Raw genomic sequence first — 16,225 nt, forward strand, 5'->3', positions numbered from 1 at the left:
CACACACACAGATAAAATGAAACCTCTGTTACCCACATAATGCTGTTTGATCTGAACATTTAGCTGAGTTTCCAATTGGTATGTCATCTCCAAAGGCCACTTCCAATTGTTGTCATGCACACCTACATAGGAATTGTCTTTCATCCTAAGGTTCCAGTGTTTCATTGAGGCTGTGAATGGGCAGTTACTGTAATAACCAAGACACACACAGAACATATTTTGTATTTTTCTTTATTTTCTTATAAAAGGGGCAATATATGACCAATATAACCAGAATCGCCATAATAAAAATGAAATATTACAAGGATAAATGTTTGCTTTGAAATGCTATAAAAGGGGAAAAAATGAGTATTTACACACACATGCATTGAGGCTCAGGGTTAAGGGTTTTGAATTTTTTCCAGAAAAAAAACAAACTCTGTGGTTACGCCATACTGTCAGGAAATGTCCACTTAATGATGGCCAATACTAAGTCGTGTGTGGAAATGTCTGACTTTAGGCTCCCAGTGCAACCCAGTGTCATCAGGAACCAACGGGAACATACTTTTGGCAGTGAAAAAAACATTATGAGCAGATTATGGGCAAGAAAATGCACCTTTTGTAGAAGAAATGATGAATACATTGAAAGCAGCAAGAATAGCAACTTTTGAAAAATAATTTGCTGTACACGAATGTGTGTAAAAAAACAATTGAAATACATAGCAAATTGTGGAAAATGGATTGTGACACGCACATGGCTAGTTCATAAAAACACTGTTATATAAAATCTATTTACATTATATACATACTGGCACTTCATCAATAATTGCTCTTAAAATATTTAATTCAAATAGGAACTGAAGAACCGGTGAAGAACATTTTTAGCTGAAAGTCCGGTCCTCTTCTTCTTGATTTGGTCCACAGCTTAAATTGTCTCTGAACAGGGCAGTGCTTTTATAGATGGCAGCTGTGTTCTTCTTCTTCTTCTTCATCCTTCCGTTGAGCAGATAGACCTAACTTGCCCTTATACTTCAACCAGAGTGACCCGGAACTGACCGGTGGTCATCTCAGACATCTCGATGAGGAAGGCCGACTGGTTGGTGTAGTGTTCAATGATGTTGTCGTCCATGTTGACCAAAATCCTGCAAAAACAGAGTTGATTTAGAGACGGAGAAAAGAATAAAAATGTATTTACCTGCTTAAAGATAAGAGATTTATCACTCTATGACAGGTCACCAGGTTTGGGTCAAACACTGTCTACGTGTCATTTGTTTTTATCTTATTTTCCTCTTCCTCTACACTAACACTATACTTTAAGTCTTTAATCACGGAACTGTCTATTGGCCCATGCATTCTGCCTGCAGGGACAGGGTTGATTGAAGACAAGAGCTAAAAAAAAAGGAGGGAGGCAACCGTAGGGAGAATGTAACCCAACCTGTTGGCTTAGCTGCTCCCCCTGCAGTGATAGCTACCAGCGAGGAGAGGCAAAATCACTAAAAGGTGTTTGAGTGTTTGTCAGGAGGTCTTGAGAAATGGCCCCTGATTATTGCAGTCAAGTGGCTCAGACTATCACTGGGATAAAACCTCTATAAAAGCCCATGGAGATGATTTTTTTCTAAGACCATCAGGTAGTCTTTTCTTACCACTAAAGTGTCAGGAGCTTATCTGACCTTTGTGACACTACCCAACTTGACAGACGATCTTGAAACAAGGAAAAACCTCAGAAGCCTTTATCAAACGCTGTAACTCTTTCAACACCCTTCCCTGATGCTTGAAAAGAGATGAGGTTATGAAAACATAAATAATCACCAGTCAGGTCTTTTTTTTTCATCCTCTCTCAGTCAGGTGTCTTTCTGCTTTTGTATTAGCTGTAATTAACACATTCCAGAGGGCCCAGCCAACTAACCTACCTACCCGGTCTGTCCACATGAGCTTCCCAAAAGGAGGATAAGATTAAAACCTCAAACTAAGCCCTGAATTAATACTCATCATCTGCACAGGATGCACTCTTTCACTCGCTTGTACAATAGCGGCACCTTAGACATACCAAATAAACAATAGGACACTCACCCTCTCTTGCATTTTTTGTAGATTTTCCCAATGGTGTCTTTTTGCATATGGTACTTCTGTGAAATCTGAGGACAGAAGGCAATATGAGATGACAGTTAGCGTGATTTGCTGACAGGAAGATGATCTAATTGGCGGTTAAAACGATCCGACGACAAAAAAAAAGTGACACTTACAGCTTCCTGTAGACCCGAGAGCGTTGGCGCGTTGAGCATGAGGGCATCGAACACCTCTTCAATGCTTGTCCTGACATATAGAAGAACTAGGAAAGGCAGGAAAATGTGTGATTAGCAAAAAAAAAAAAAAAGAGGGGACATGTTCATTGGCTAATTTATTGATTAGTGTCCTATCTACCTCTTTGTGGGTCTTCTCTGCGGGCTTGTTTGCTGGGTGGAGAGCTGCTCTGGTCTCTGGTATCTGAATACAACCTCTTGAGTGAACTTCTGTCGGGAACAGAATTCACATTAGACAACATGTATATTTGCAAATTGTCAGTGTCATTGCAAGCTGCATTTACTATCTATGCTTACCTGTCGATATCATCCATGGGAGTGGCCTAAAGACAGACAAAAACAAAACAGAGAGAAGACCAAAGATCTGATTAGACACGGCGTTGCTTAATATCCCCCTTCCCATCGCTGTCTGTGTGTGATGGAAAGAATGTTATCATCACTGTAAGACATGCGTTTCCCATAACCTCTAAGCATGGACACTGATGGGGAGACACAGATAGGAGCATCCTACTCTTAATCATGCTATTTAATCGCAGATGTTATTTCTGCCTTTGTCAGGACTGAGAGGCACTGCTCATTAAGTTGTGGTGAAGATTTTGACATGTCCTCCGTATACACTCGAACACATCTTCTCCACTCCACAGTGTGGGAAAAACTGGCCTGTCTGGGCAGAGCTCTAAACCACACGAGTGTGTCTGAGTGAAAGGGAATATGAGCATGACATGCTGCGTGTCAGGTGTGAGTCCCAATCCACTATAGGTGTGTGTGTGTGTTTGTTCGTGTAAGCCCCCATGGCTCAATCTCAGTGTCAGGTGCTGCAGCGGCTTGTACCCGTGCCTGGTTTCGACTCCAATTAACTCATTTGATCTCAGTGTTTTGCCTGGTTTTCGCTGACAACCCCCTTACATCCCTGCCCACTTTTCCCACTGCATACTTTCCCACACTTTTTTTTTCCAGCTCATGCCTGTCCTATTACCTGCAGACATGCACAGTTTTGGGAATGGAGAGGAGAGAGAGAAAAAAAAGAAGAAGAAGAATATACTTACCAAGCGCTGTAAACTGGAGTCTGGAATGAAGAGAACAGGCGGGGTGATGTGGTCATCCAGGATCTGGAAGAAGGTGTACTCAGTGCCCACTGAGCTGCTCACTACAGACTTGTTAGCTAGAAGGAAAAAACATGATATTAGATTCTCCTGTAATTACCTTTAAAAGCTGCTTTATTTTATTTTTTTTTGTCTTTGTGATACTTACTAGCATCAGTAGCATTCTTTCCCCTCCTCTTGGATCTTTTCCTTTCTTCATCCCTCATCTTCCTCTCTGCACCCTTGAAGGCAACACAGAATCACACAGTCAGAAAAATGTGTAATGTATTATCATTTCTTACAGGGTTAATAAAAATAAAGGGACATACCTTATCGCAGAAAATTTTAACCTGGCAAGCAGCTCTGTGTATAAGCTTATTGGTTCCTGAGCTGAAGTCGTAAGTGTCGATCTGCAGGTTCAGAGGCAGACCTTTGACCCCTTTCTGAGAGGAGAAGTCCGTGCTGAGGGAGTTTATACCGATGAACACCTGGAGAATAAATAAAACACATCATGGGTTGGTGTAAGGTTTGTGTTGTTTATTCTATTTGTTTGCGTCTCTTTCTTGCAGCAGGTTTGGCGACCCCACCCTAGTGCCAATGGGACAGCAGTGCTGACAGGAGCCTCAGGGCCAAACACATTTCTGGGATTCCTCCCCTCCCTCCTGAGCCGCTCCTTTTCTCTCTTTCTGTTTTTTTGTTTTCTTGTAAAGGTTCCACCTGTTCTTTTACACATTGCTTCAATACTCCAGCCCTACATAAAATCTTTACATTCTTATGTGAAAAAACATCACAAGCATGTGTTTACCTTGGCCTCTTCGTTGGGGTTCCACACAAAAGAGATAGCATTGAAGGCCACCTCCTCTATGTTGCTGATGCCGTTGAACACTTCTTTGTAGTCGGCTATTCCAAAAAAAAAAAAGGAAAATTACAATCATTGTTGGGTTTCTAATTAGATAATTATGCACACTGATTCCGCATGTGCGTCTTGAACATACCGATGTCAATGACCCTCTGCTTGACGGTCGGCTGGCGTCCGTGCCAGTGATTCCAGAAGCGGAGCTGCATTTCTGGGCTCTTGTCATTCTCAAACACAGCCATCACCACTGACTGGAGTGGAGAAAGAAAAGGTGGTTATTAGGGTCATATATGTGGATCTGTGCAGCTCTTTACACCTGCCTACACCTCATTCATCACTACAAATCCATCCTTTCTCCCAAATTGTCATCGGTTATTTGCAGTAAGCTAGCGTGTGTTTGCGTATATTCTTATCCACTGATTCGTCTGACAAAGAAACAGCTCCACGCCTTCCCTTCGTCCTCGTCCACTCTTTCTTTCTTTTTTTTGTTTTTTAACCCCACTCTACTTGTGTCACATGCAGCCAGGCTGATCCTGATCTCCTGCACTCTGGTCTCATTACAGTGCCACTGGAATAAATTATACAGGGCTGTGTCATTTTAATGATACCAGCTTAGTGTGCAGGGTGTCAGCAAGGAATTAGTCATTAAAGGAGCTGGTTCCAAGGGAGGGACAGATTTTTGGGAAGGGTTGGCTCGGTGGCATGCAAAGTATTTGTGTTTTACTGAGCCTTTTAAAGGTAAGTCCTGAAGGCAAGGATGAAACAATAGTCACTGGGTTTTTGTTTTTGACAAAAAATAGTTCTTTCAGTCTTGTTTACCTTGACTTTGGTGCTAGTGCATGCACTGCTGTCCACCCCCTGTAGAGTGATGGGGTAGAACTGGCCCTTGTTCAGGTACACCATGGGAATCTCGCTGGACTTGTAAGAAGAAGCTGCAGGAGCGCCGAGGGAAAACTGGAACTCACTCCTGAATCTCTCCTGTGGGGAGCTGGTGTAGGAGCCTGAGTAGACGGGGCTGGAGTTGTTTTCAGGGAAAGGGTCGCTGTAAGGAAGAGTCTGACAACCAAACAAGGATACATATTAGTGACTTGGCTTAAAGACGGAGTTTTGAAAAAAGAGCTTTGCTTTCATATGACAGTAAGCTTACCTCAGTGCTGGGGTCAGAGAAAGTGCTGGTCTCGAGCCACTTTTGACTCAGAATTGAGTCAAAGATGTTGTTGAGCTCCTGCTTTTCATAAGCATCTGCCCCCACGTTGGTCAGGGTGGCATATGTGTCTGAGATGTTAGGGAGAGAGTTAGGGATGGATGCGTTCAGCTTAGATCCCAAGACTTCCTGGGGATGTGTGATTTGAATGCTCTCGGAGAGAATCTTCATAACGTTGGCAGGTGTGTCCAAAGAAACAAGATCATTGGCAAGATTCCTGTGAGGAAGAGGAAGTAGGGAAATAAATTAAGACTACAATCCCTATCTGCAGAGTCATCATGACTCAGGTGTCAACAGAGAACGAAGACTATTTTAAAGTGGCCGCTCTGTGCCTTACAGAAGCCTGCAGGAAGCCTCTGCAAACGTCTACTGCAATGGGAACTTGTAGAAAGACAGGGTGGGAACTATTTGTCTCTTAATCCAGCTTTTTTTTCTTCTCTGTGTTTGACTTTCTCAGTTAAAAATGTTTGAGGGGACAACATTTCGCCCCAACAATGGCTTTTCTCACACAACAAGTAGGAGTAGGAGCTAAAACAACCATCTGTCTTCATGTTGTGAAACTTAACAGAGATGATGATGGAGAAATGACACAAAAATGGGAGAGCTGGACAGGTAGACAATAATTACTCACATGTGTATTTATAACCTCTCTTTCTACATCATGTTTAAAAAATGATGATGAAAATTATGCTTGAAGCAGACTTACCTATCAGTTGGTTTGCAGATGTTTCCAGTGCGATTGCAGGCTGCGTTTTTCTGCTCCTTTTGGTTCTGGATGAAAAAAAAATGTAATCAGATTGAGCAAATTGGGATTAATCTCAAGAATAAAGCACATTCATTACTCCTTATGTTCTACCTTGCATTGTTCATAAAGCATCGTCAGGGCTGTCAGGTCATCTCCTGGGAGAAGTCTGGGTTTGGAAGGGTTCTGCTCAGGAATGGGACAGTCCAGGTAGGGCCAGGAATCCATTATGTAATTTGTGTAGTTATTAGAGTTAAAGTTTTTGCTCTGAAAGACCAGTCCCAGAGTCCTACGAAACAAATGAACAAGATCATATTGTAAGTGTGACTGAGAAATCAAAACTATACACTGAAAAAAAAAACAATTTCACAAACGGGGATTGACGGTGCTGTGGAGTTTGAGCACCTGAGCCTCGGAGCACTGCACATACTTGCCCCTTAGCGTGAAGGGTTTCGATTGCAAAACAGCACAACCGAGTAACATCCTTCACACACACACACACACACAAAAAGAAAACAAAAAAGCTCTTACTCTATTGCTGAGTCCTATATAAACACTCTTATTTGCAAAAATATGCCAGAGGTAAAATCTTCTTTGATAGGACAACAAGCCCCCCCTTCTTTTAGTGTGAGAGCAAATAGCTGCAGTTTTGCCTGGATAAACAGCTAATCAAAAGTGCTGACAGGAGGGAAAGACCACACAACCACAGGGATTAATGAAGGACTACAGATTATCTCATGTGGAAAGCTAGCAAGGTGCACCTGTCTGTCATACCCAGCAGCCTGAGAGAAAAAAAACCACAAATGATCCCAAATGTCCCCCCTAAAACCAGCTGAGAGCATTTGTTTTTACACAGAGGAAGAGGGGAGGGTGGGCTCGTGTCTAAGGTTTCGCCATTATGTAATTCAATGCATTACATGCTGTCATTGCCCTCTGTGTCTGTCTAACACCTCAAGAGGAGATTCTTATTTCCCGGTCTCCTTTTGTGTTTCCTTGTGGCCCCTTAGGTTAGTGACAACACAAGCCGAAACAGACCAGCCGCAGACCCCACTTTGTGTGTAGCAAGTCCATATCAATTTCCCCTGTAAAACACCCCCTTCTCAAAAACAGGGATTTTTCACATGGGGGTCCCATTGCAAAAAAAAAAAAAAAAAAAAAGGAAGAAGGGGGGTTTCTGTCTCTCAGACTGGAATCTTGGAATCTTATATGAAGCTTTTACTGTTTTACACCAATGCTAAACTGCTAAAAAAATGCACCAATTAAGTGATAATAATGATAACTTACTCAGTCTCTTTGGTCATGTCTCCAGTCCAAGTCAGTCTGAATAGGATCCTTTAATGTTCCTCTTCTCTTTGCTGTTTGTATATGTGCTTCTCCTCTCTCTCTCTGTCAGTCTAGCAGAGAAGAGCAGTGACACACAGATGAGTCAAGTGTTGTGATTCTCTCTGCTCAGGGCCCAGATTTATTTCATGCCAGAGCAGAGTTTCCCTCTCTCCTCTGATTGGCTGAGATCTGAAACAGGTGTCTGATAGGACAGGTGTAGAATTTTTAACCCTTCCCAGGCTGGAGGGAAACCTGGGTTGTAATGAATTTGTATGTGTGTGTGTGTAGTACATTAGCATGACAATCTAAGACAGGGTTGTTCTGAATCTCATTATTATTTTGGATAAAGGAGTGAGATCAGGGATCCAAGAGGTGTGAAAGGTTTGGTAATGACTATGAGAAAAGCAAGAGATGCCTGGAACTCAGCTTTGACATGTTAATAATAGCTCAGTATCATTTTTCACTCTCTCCATGCATTTCCATATCAAATATAGGTTTTGGTGGGCTTCAGGGAAGCTCATTGGTGTTAGGGCAAATTTAAAGGAACAGTTCAAAGCTTTAAAAAAATAAACTTTTAAATAAATAAAACTAAAAAAAGTTGCTTGCTCAACAAAATGTTTAAATTATTTACTGATTTGCTAGTTAATTTGTATTTGTGCATCTTTAGAAAATTATATTTGTGAGATACAAATTGAATACAAATATTCAACATAATAGTAAATAATTATTCAGTTATAAAGAAGTTTATATTTGTTAATGATAGTTTGACGTGAGAAATTAACATTTTAAAGGATAAAGGAGAAAATACAGTTTCCTTGTGTGTGAGATTGATGTGTTTTGTGCAGTTTAATCTATAAAATAAGCACACAAATGGTTAATAAGTCTACTACAACTAGAGTAAAACAAATGAAAATACACTGAAGGCATCATTGGCTAAGTGTTTTTCCTCTAATGCACTGGTTGATGAATTCATTTCCAATTTTTGCACGTGGGTGAGAGTGAGTTTCTTTGAACTGCGCTGATCATGAGAGGAAGAAATGTTCTCTTTCACAATAACCTGGCTGTAAAACACACACTTCCTAACAAGAACTGGCGTCGTCCTCATGTCACTCAGGGATATTATCTTCCACCCACACACACACACACACACAGAGACAGGGAGTATATGATTTGCTGTTTATCTGTTCATTCAGGAGTGCGTGTGTGTGTGTATGTGTGTACTTATTGCAGCTGACCCCTGAGGGAATCTGGCGTGTTAACACACGGGTGCGTGCTGTACAGCTTGCCCACACACTCACGCACACTCTAGCAGTTAAAACACACAGACATACACACACACAGAGGCCTGAAGGCAATTTGGCATTCATTCAGAAGAGAAAGAGAAAGAAGACTTTCAATGTATGACACACCTTTATTTCAACACGTCCAAAAAAAAAGAAAATAAAACATACAAATGAAACAAAATCACAGTCAAGAAGGAACTGTATATACATTTCAGTGGGTAAGATAATGACAGGATCAGGGTGACAAGGACGTAGCGATCATCTTCTCCACCCGTTAAAGGTGTGAAGAACTGATTTCTCCCGGTTCCAGATCTTTGTCACCTTTTCCCCACAGGTCATTAGAGATGCAAAATTAACATAGCAAAACCAGTTTTATCCTAGGTTTTGCCCTTTTTGTTAAGTTTTCTCTCCTTTCTCTTTAAGGAAAATCCTGATGCATTGCCCCTTCACACGTCCTTAGGGACACACTGGATGGTTATGATGCATGTACACTGACTAAATGTGCAGATATGTAGTAGCTAAAGTGTAAAATCCAACATATTTTGACATATGATGCATAGAGAGACATAAAAGTTATGAAGCCACTTGCCCTTCCATTGATGTTAAGGGGATATATATGCATAACTTTCTTAATGAAAAATGATATGGAAATTGAAAAAAGAATGAAAATCTTTGTCTTGAGTCAAACTGTCTTAAAGTCTCTTATGTCACACTTTCATGTCAGATCTTATGCAGGTAATGACCTCTCCAAGCCAAGACGGGAAATTGGAAGACGGATGGATGTCACAATCTGTTCAAATAACCGCCTTGAAACTCATCTGTGGTGTGTGAGAAAAACAGGACCCCAGTGCTATGGCACTTTGGTCTCTGCCTGCGCTCATGTGAATGTGAGCTTGCAGCCATGCGTGGCAGCACACAAACAGACGTCAGCGCTGGCTCTACGCACCACTGCTGCTGAGAAGAGGCGCTCTTCATCACCTCTCTCCTTCCACTACTCTCCTTTTCCTGTCTCCCACTTACTCTTCCTTTCACCTTCGGTTCCAGCTTCTCCTTTCCCTTACAACTGTTTGACCAGTAGCTCCCAACAGCACACAACACTGGAGAGACACACACACACACAATGAGAGTCTGTCATAGGTCGCAAGGTGGCAAAGCCAGAGAAAATGGAAGTCAAATGTCTTTTGTTCAGTGGCTGATCATACATTGTATATATCTCTTCATCTCTTTCTCCTTTGTGTATCTCTACATCTGCTCTAATGCTTGGTTTGGCATGGAGGAATGTGCGCTGAAGGTTGAAAGAGATACGAGCCCTGGGCCTGTTTCTCACTCTGGGACTGCAGCCTGTACAGGTAATAGAGTGCACCTGTTAACCTAAGGCCCTGTCAGATTTGCCTTAACTGTCCTCCTGTTTCCCAACAATGGTGATTTTGTTAAGATTTTTTTTTTCAGGAAGCAAATTATCTTTTTGACCATATAGACCGCAGGTCTGGAGCCAGACGTCATCACTGAGATCGGTTCTAGTGATAAGTATCAGTAGCACTGGGAGACACTTATTGTGAAATAGTGTTTGTTTGCCACTTTTCTCAATTTAAAAATTTTTTGCCCAAAAGAAAAAAAAGACGCCCACAACTACCAACAGGTAGTTTTAAATAATTGATAAATACATAAATAAACTCTTTTTGCTATGCCTTTGCAAGTATTATTATTTGTTTATTTGTGATGCTATTCATTATGATTTATATATAGTTAATTGCTGATGCACAGGCTGAGTCTCTATGCAAACAGGCATTTAGGTGAACCGAAAAGATGCTTAGTGAATAAAAGTCATTGTATGGTAGAAAATTGTGTGTGTGTGTGTGTGTGTCTGCATAAAAGTAAAATCAGACATCTCTAACATCTGGGTGCATTTTCATGTGTGTGTGTTTTTGCATAATTAGCTGACCTCCTGTGATGTGATACCGAGGAGGATGAGGACACCTCCTTAGCAGAACTCTCCCACTGTCACTTCGTTTGACATGGACCAGAAAGGCTCCAAGAGTCTGGAAGGACCCCTCCTCCCTCCCCACCTCATCAGCCCTCACTTCTCTATGCTACCAGGCCAGGCAAGGAGCCACTCCCAGAAACTCCACATTGCCCCGAGTGAAGGATCGGAGGGGGGGGATTGGAGAGGAGGAAGGGAGGGGGAGGTTTAGGTGTGTTTAGGTGGGAGGAGAAAAGGTCAAATTGAGGGATGATGAAGTTGACAGCAAGAATATGTTTGGGGGAAAAACAAGTGGGGGACAAAATACATTTACAGGAAGGAGAAGAAGAATTTTACGACCGCTTTAAAAGTTTCAGAGTCTTGGATTGGAGGGAAACCCCAGAGGAGAGAGCAATGGTGCCTGCATTGCTCAATATGAATGCATTTCCTCAAGCTCTGCTTGGGGGCAACTGTGGCCTACTTTGATGCAACACCATTTTTTTTAAAATCACTTTTAATTACTGTGCATAAGAAGCTAAGCTCCATAAAAACATAATGTGAATCTCAACAAGTGAATTGAAGCAGGTACAGTATAAATAAAAAAGCAAAGATCATCTTTTTGAGTCATCTTTTGAAGACGTCTTCGTCAGTGTCCTTTCATTATTCTGCAGCACTACACGCTGTGCTTCGGTACGACAGGCGCGCTCAGAAGAGCTGTTTGTTTAAGATAGTGGAATGACTGCTGGTATTTGTCGTCTGTGTTTATTTACAGTCATTCCTCTTTCATTTCTGTCTCGGAGCACATTTCAGTTTTTGGAGCATGAAGTTCAGATAACAGTGGAATGACACACACGTATGTGCTTTTCTTTATTCTATATAGCACACACACAGAGCAAAAGACACAAAAACAATGGCAGATACAGACCAGTGATGATCAGGTCTGTCACACACACTCACCTCTCATATCACCTGACACACCAACTAATATAGCACCAATCAGAAGGAAACAGGAAGTGTCAAGACACACAGTGACAGGATATTTACTTATTTATTCTTTATTTTTTATATACTATATTTACTCGTCTTAATGCTACACATATAAAGATTACATTTCCATGCCCAGTTATTTAGTGATCAGGCCACCGGTAGAGGTCCCACCCTCACAGAAAGCAGGTATTGGACTCATCTCCATATCAGGTTTCATTCTGACCTCCTAAGGCCTGAGGCAAATACAAGCTCAGGGACTCTTATCTGCAGTTACTAGCAGGTAATTAACAATGTGCATAATTGCACTCCAGCCCTTGAATGATGAAACATGCCCAGAGCTTTGTTTGCTCCTTGTTTGTGAGCATGTGAGTGTTTAAGAATTTGAACAAAAATGAACTAAATCTATCAGCAGAATGTAAAGAATAAACCACTATAAACAAAGCTCTGCTGATTTGTCTACTGCAATTACCATGCCATCCAGCTAGCATGTGGTGATGAGTCAGTCTGGTCTAATGTGAGAAGAAGAAGAAGAAGAGGAAGAAGAATTCTCTACAATTCTAACTTGTTGTCTTTTAGGGGAGGTAGGTAGCTAACAGAGCAGTAATATATATAAAGGGCTTTAGGTTAGCATCAAACCTTTGTTGTTCTTCCTCACTGATACAAATAAGCTACTGTTTACATGCTGTAGAAATTAAAATAAAAAAATTAGTTCACTGTAATCTACACCATGACTTTTAGAAACACTAAGAAAACAATGTGGCTACCAAAATATAGGAAGTTTGGTTCAGAAATCATGTGGCTGAACTGGCAATGCCTCTGCTTTTTTGCAATGCTACTGCCCAGCACTTAATGTAAAACAGCCTTTTTTCTTTTTTTTCCCCACAAATTATCACATTTAGGAACATACCAAAATGGATTAGCTTAGCATAATGGCTGCAGGACACACTGCTAATGCTAATTCATTTATTTGTATATTTTGTTAGCATTTTTGTGCAGTTATGTGCATGCATATACTGTATAAAAGCATGTAAAAGCGTGCCTGAAACCTGCATTCTGTCTGATGACCAGGAGGGGGCGACTCCTCTGGTGACATATGGGACTTTAATCATATAGTTGTCCTATTTCACACTTCAGTTATCAATTAAATTAATTTTCCTGATGAGTTTATAAACTCAGTGTTTAGTTTCAAATCTTCTTGCAGCTCATCCAAATATGTTCTTCTGCACCATATGAAACTGGTGGGTGACCGTGGCAACCAGTGGGTCCATCGAGTAGTGTTCAAGTATTCTCCAGGCGTCTCCCTGCAAACTTAAGCGACATTTTAAATTAAAAAAAAGAACAAGAAGAGTCAGTGAGGCATTACACCATTTGTCATTTTTAGAGAAAAATAAATATTTGCATGATGAGTTTGTTCTGCCCTTGTATCCTCGGGCCCTTGACACCCTGCAGAGGCTGAACCTGATACAATGGTTAAAATTTCCTGGTGGCAGTAACACTACACGGCTCTGTGTGTGTTCACAGCAGATACAGTACAGCTCACATTCTTCATAGGGAACACACAGCTGGGTGGCAGTGTGACAATCTGCTGTTTGTTAGCAGATTGTCTTTGCTAACATGACTCACTGTACAATCTGTTAACATTTGTACAGTATTGGGAAAGTGAGGAAAATGAAGGCAGCTGTGAGCTGACAGACATGTGTGCATGCTCAATCAATTATGACTCTTATACAAAGTCAGAAACACCTTTGTATTGTATCCTCATCCACCCATCATCCCTCCCCGTCCCTCTTCTTATATGGATGAGTGGTGATATTCCCGTGGGATAGTGGAGGAGGAGAGATTTCCAGGGCTGGTTACTTCATCATCCCAAATAAAACAGGGAACATGTTCAGACCACCTTGCTCTTCAGTTCAACTCTTAAACTGAAACTACCCCCCCACCCCCAACACCACCACGTGTATGCACGGTTCCTATTTAGAGTATGAAGACCAATTTTTATAATGCTGCCTTGCTCTTGCTCACAATTTCTATTATTTATTACAATCTCTAAATACTACAATATAATATACATCTAAAATTTGTGGGGCAATTTAACATTTTATCTCTTATTTATGTGCATTTTTATTTCAGAAATGGAAAATATGAAATCTATCAATTCTGAATGTATTTATACTGTACAAAAGTTTTATTATGATTCAACATAAGTTTTTTTTTTCATCACCTGTGATACTTCCCTGTAGTCTATTTCTCTCTCTCGCTCCCTCCCTTTTCCTTTCTTCAGCTCGCGCCCAGTTTCACTCTACATGTCCTGGCTCGTCGGAGACTTGGAGGAACCACGCAGCCCTTTTCTCCTCAATCCTCTGGAACAATCGCAGCGTGCCCTGCTCATGGGCCACAGCAGGGTGCGCCCAGGGAACAAGGAAGATTGACGTACCGGTGCACGATCCTTGTAACCTTGGTCCACAGCCAAAGTCTGTTACCATAGTGACACATGAATCTGTTTTCCACTGTAAAAAGCTACCTGCTCATCTGATAATTAATCTCATAAGGGTTTTGACTTCTTCCGCCAGATTTCCTCATTTCTTTTGAACTTATTCCAATTTTTACTTTTCTATTGAAGCACTTATTCAGATACCAGTGGTTGATGAAGGTTTACAGAAAAACCTGTTGACTGTTCTGACTCAGGCTTTTTAATATTCTTTTTGAAGAAGTGAAAACACTGTATATACAACATGATAAATGATTTACATGTGATATTTTAAACTGCAAAGGATGCACCATGCAGCAACCTCTGGGGCTGAGAAATGAAACCCTGCATAAGTGACAAAGGAATTGCAGTTCCTTCATATGGCCTCTAGGGGCTTCCTCCAAAAATGAGTCAATCTTATTGACAGTATATATATATATATATATATTAAAAAAAACAACTATGGATGAAGCTACTGTAACATTATCAATAGGTTTTTGAAGGGCTGCTTTGTAGGAACAGGAAGCTCACAATACAGTCATTCTGCTGTAAAGTTGGCCATTTTAACATAGAGCTTTATGGGGGTTGACTCACTTTTGGAGCTAGCCTCTAGAGCAGACCTGGGCAAAGCAGGGTTCGCAAACAAACTGTGCACCCAATATTAAACAAAGGCAGCAAAAGTCAGCTGTTGAGCATGGCATCACCACTAAAGTCTTCCCAACCCTCCTTGTCTCTTCCACGCTGCAGAGAAACACGGTCACACTGTCTTAAAAATGCTGCGCGACTATGCTAAAATATATGGTAAAGCATGCAGAAAGTCCATGGCGCCATCACAACCAGCACACACTCACAAGTAGACATGGACACACAGAGAGAGGACAGATGAGTAAGCAGTAAATGACAGCAAAAGATACTGTGCCACTGATCTCCAATTTATAAAAAAATGTGGTCTATAATTGACCACCCCTGCCCTATACAGGCAATGTCATGGATACTCTGTCAATATTTATATACTGTCAATTGGATGCACATTACAGTGTGCAGGACATTTTAATTTTGCATGCTGGAAAGGTGGTTAGTTTCTTCCTCTATTTTCTCAATGAAAAAAGCATTTAGTAGAAAACTGTCTCAAACATGATAGAGTGCCCCTGTTGGATGCCTCAATAATAAACTAGATAAGAAAGAAAGAACCATATAAGTGATGGAAAATAATCAATATTATCAAACGGAAACATGCAGCATCCTCTTTTAATCTGAGCGTGCATGGAAGTGAGAAATTGCAGTGCAAATAATTGTTGTATGAGTAGCAACAATAGTAGTTTTGGTGGTTAGAAATAATCCAAATCTACTAAAGCTGTTGTAAAGTCAGGAAACATTATCCACACAAACATAAGGATCATGCATAAAGACATGCAGGGTCAGCCAGTCAGTCCAAAGTCAGACTTTTTCGAGACACATGTGACAGACATGCACCTGCTATTGTGTGATTTTAAGTCTCTCATGACAGAGAAGTCATCCGTCAGAGAGGAGAGAAGAAAAGGGAGGTTGAGAGGGAAGTGCAGGGAAAGCAGAGGTGGCGGGAGGAGACGGCCATGCCTTTAAGACAAATGCTGCTTGTCACCCGTTTAAAAGAGAATGCAAATTAAAGCAGAGAAGTATGAATGGAAGAGTGGAGTGAGGAGATGAGGAAAGAGGAAGGGTTGGGAGGTGGGAGGGAGGGAGGGAGGGAGTTGTCATCTCCTGCAACAAGTTAAACCTGAATCCAAAGCTAACAAGATGCCGTGATTGCAGGGTGCTGAAAATATGAAGGAACAACCAAAGACAACAGAGAGGGAAAAAAAGAAAATTAAACACAGGCTTTTGTTCCCCCTGCTCGACTCTCTCTCCCTCCTCGGGTTTCAGATAGACAAGCTCTCTCTCTCTAACACACACACACACACATGAAGACACTCTGTGCTGCAACTGGCATCATTGAAAATCCTGCACATCCTTACTTCTTCTGTTCAATAAAATAGTGAATGCACACACACACACACACACTG

At 41.2% G+C, this 16,225-nt stretch overlaps 1 protein-coding gene across 2 annotated transcripts; it reads right to left on the minus strand.

Annotated features, from left to right (window-relative positions):
- Positions 1–253: 253 nt before the first annotated feature.
- grhl3 (grainyhead-like transcription factor 3) lies at positions 254–7,592 on the minus strand. Of its 2 annotated transcripts, none has more exons than XM_028396387.1 (15): positions 7,448–7,592; positions 6,278–6,452; positions 6,128–6,192; positions 5,365–5,638; positions 5,037–5,273; positions 4,357–4,468; positions 4,167–4,261; positions 3,691–3,849; positions 3,531–3,603; positions 3,326–3,441; positions 2,577–2,602; positions 2,401–2,486; positions 2,223–2,308; positions 2,050–2,114; positions 254–1,121 (listed from the first exon to the last, which is right to left on the minus strand). In XM_028396387.1, exons 1-15 carry the CDS (start codon positions 7,462–7,464, stop codon positions 1,004–1,006), a joined length of 1,704 nt encoding a protein of 567 aa, XP_028252188.1. In that variant the 5' UTR covers positions 7,465–7,592; the 3' UTR covers positions 254–1,003. The 2 variants fall into 2 exon arrangements, with proteins under 2 accessions (XP_028252188.1, XP_028252187.1); XM_028396386.1 differs by having other exon boundaries at positions 2,401–2,489.
- Positions 7,593–16,225: the final 8,633 nt, after the last annotated feature.

This window comes from Parambassis ranga, chromosome 22, assembly GCF_900634625.1.
Source record: "Parambassis ranga chromosome 22, fParRan2.1, whole genome shotgun sequence".
Classification (NCBI taxonomy): domain Eukaryota; kingdom Metazoa; phylum Chordata; class Actinopteri; family Ambassidae; genus Parambassis; species Parambassis ranga.

What these genes read in the sequence shown, in the direction of transcription:
- grhl3 (XM_028396386.1), bottom strand. An exon ending in TGCTTTATGAACAATGCAAG is followed by an intron (nt 6,193 to 6,277) that starts GTAGAACATAAG and finishes TTTTTCATCCAG; the next exon opens with AACCAAAAGGAGCAGAAAAA. An exon ending in CAGAGAAGACCCACAAAGAG is followed by an intron (nt 2,309 to 2,400) that starts GTAGATAGGACA and finishes TGCCTTTCCTAG; the next exon opens with TTCTTCTATATGTCAGGACA.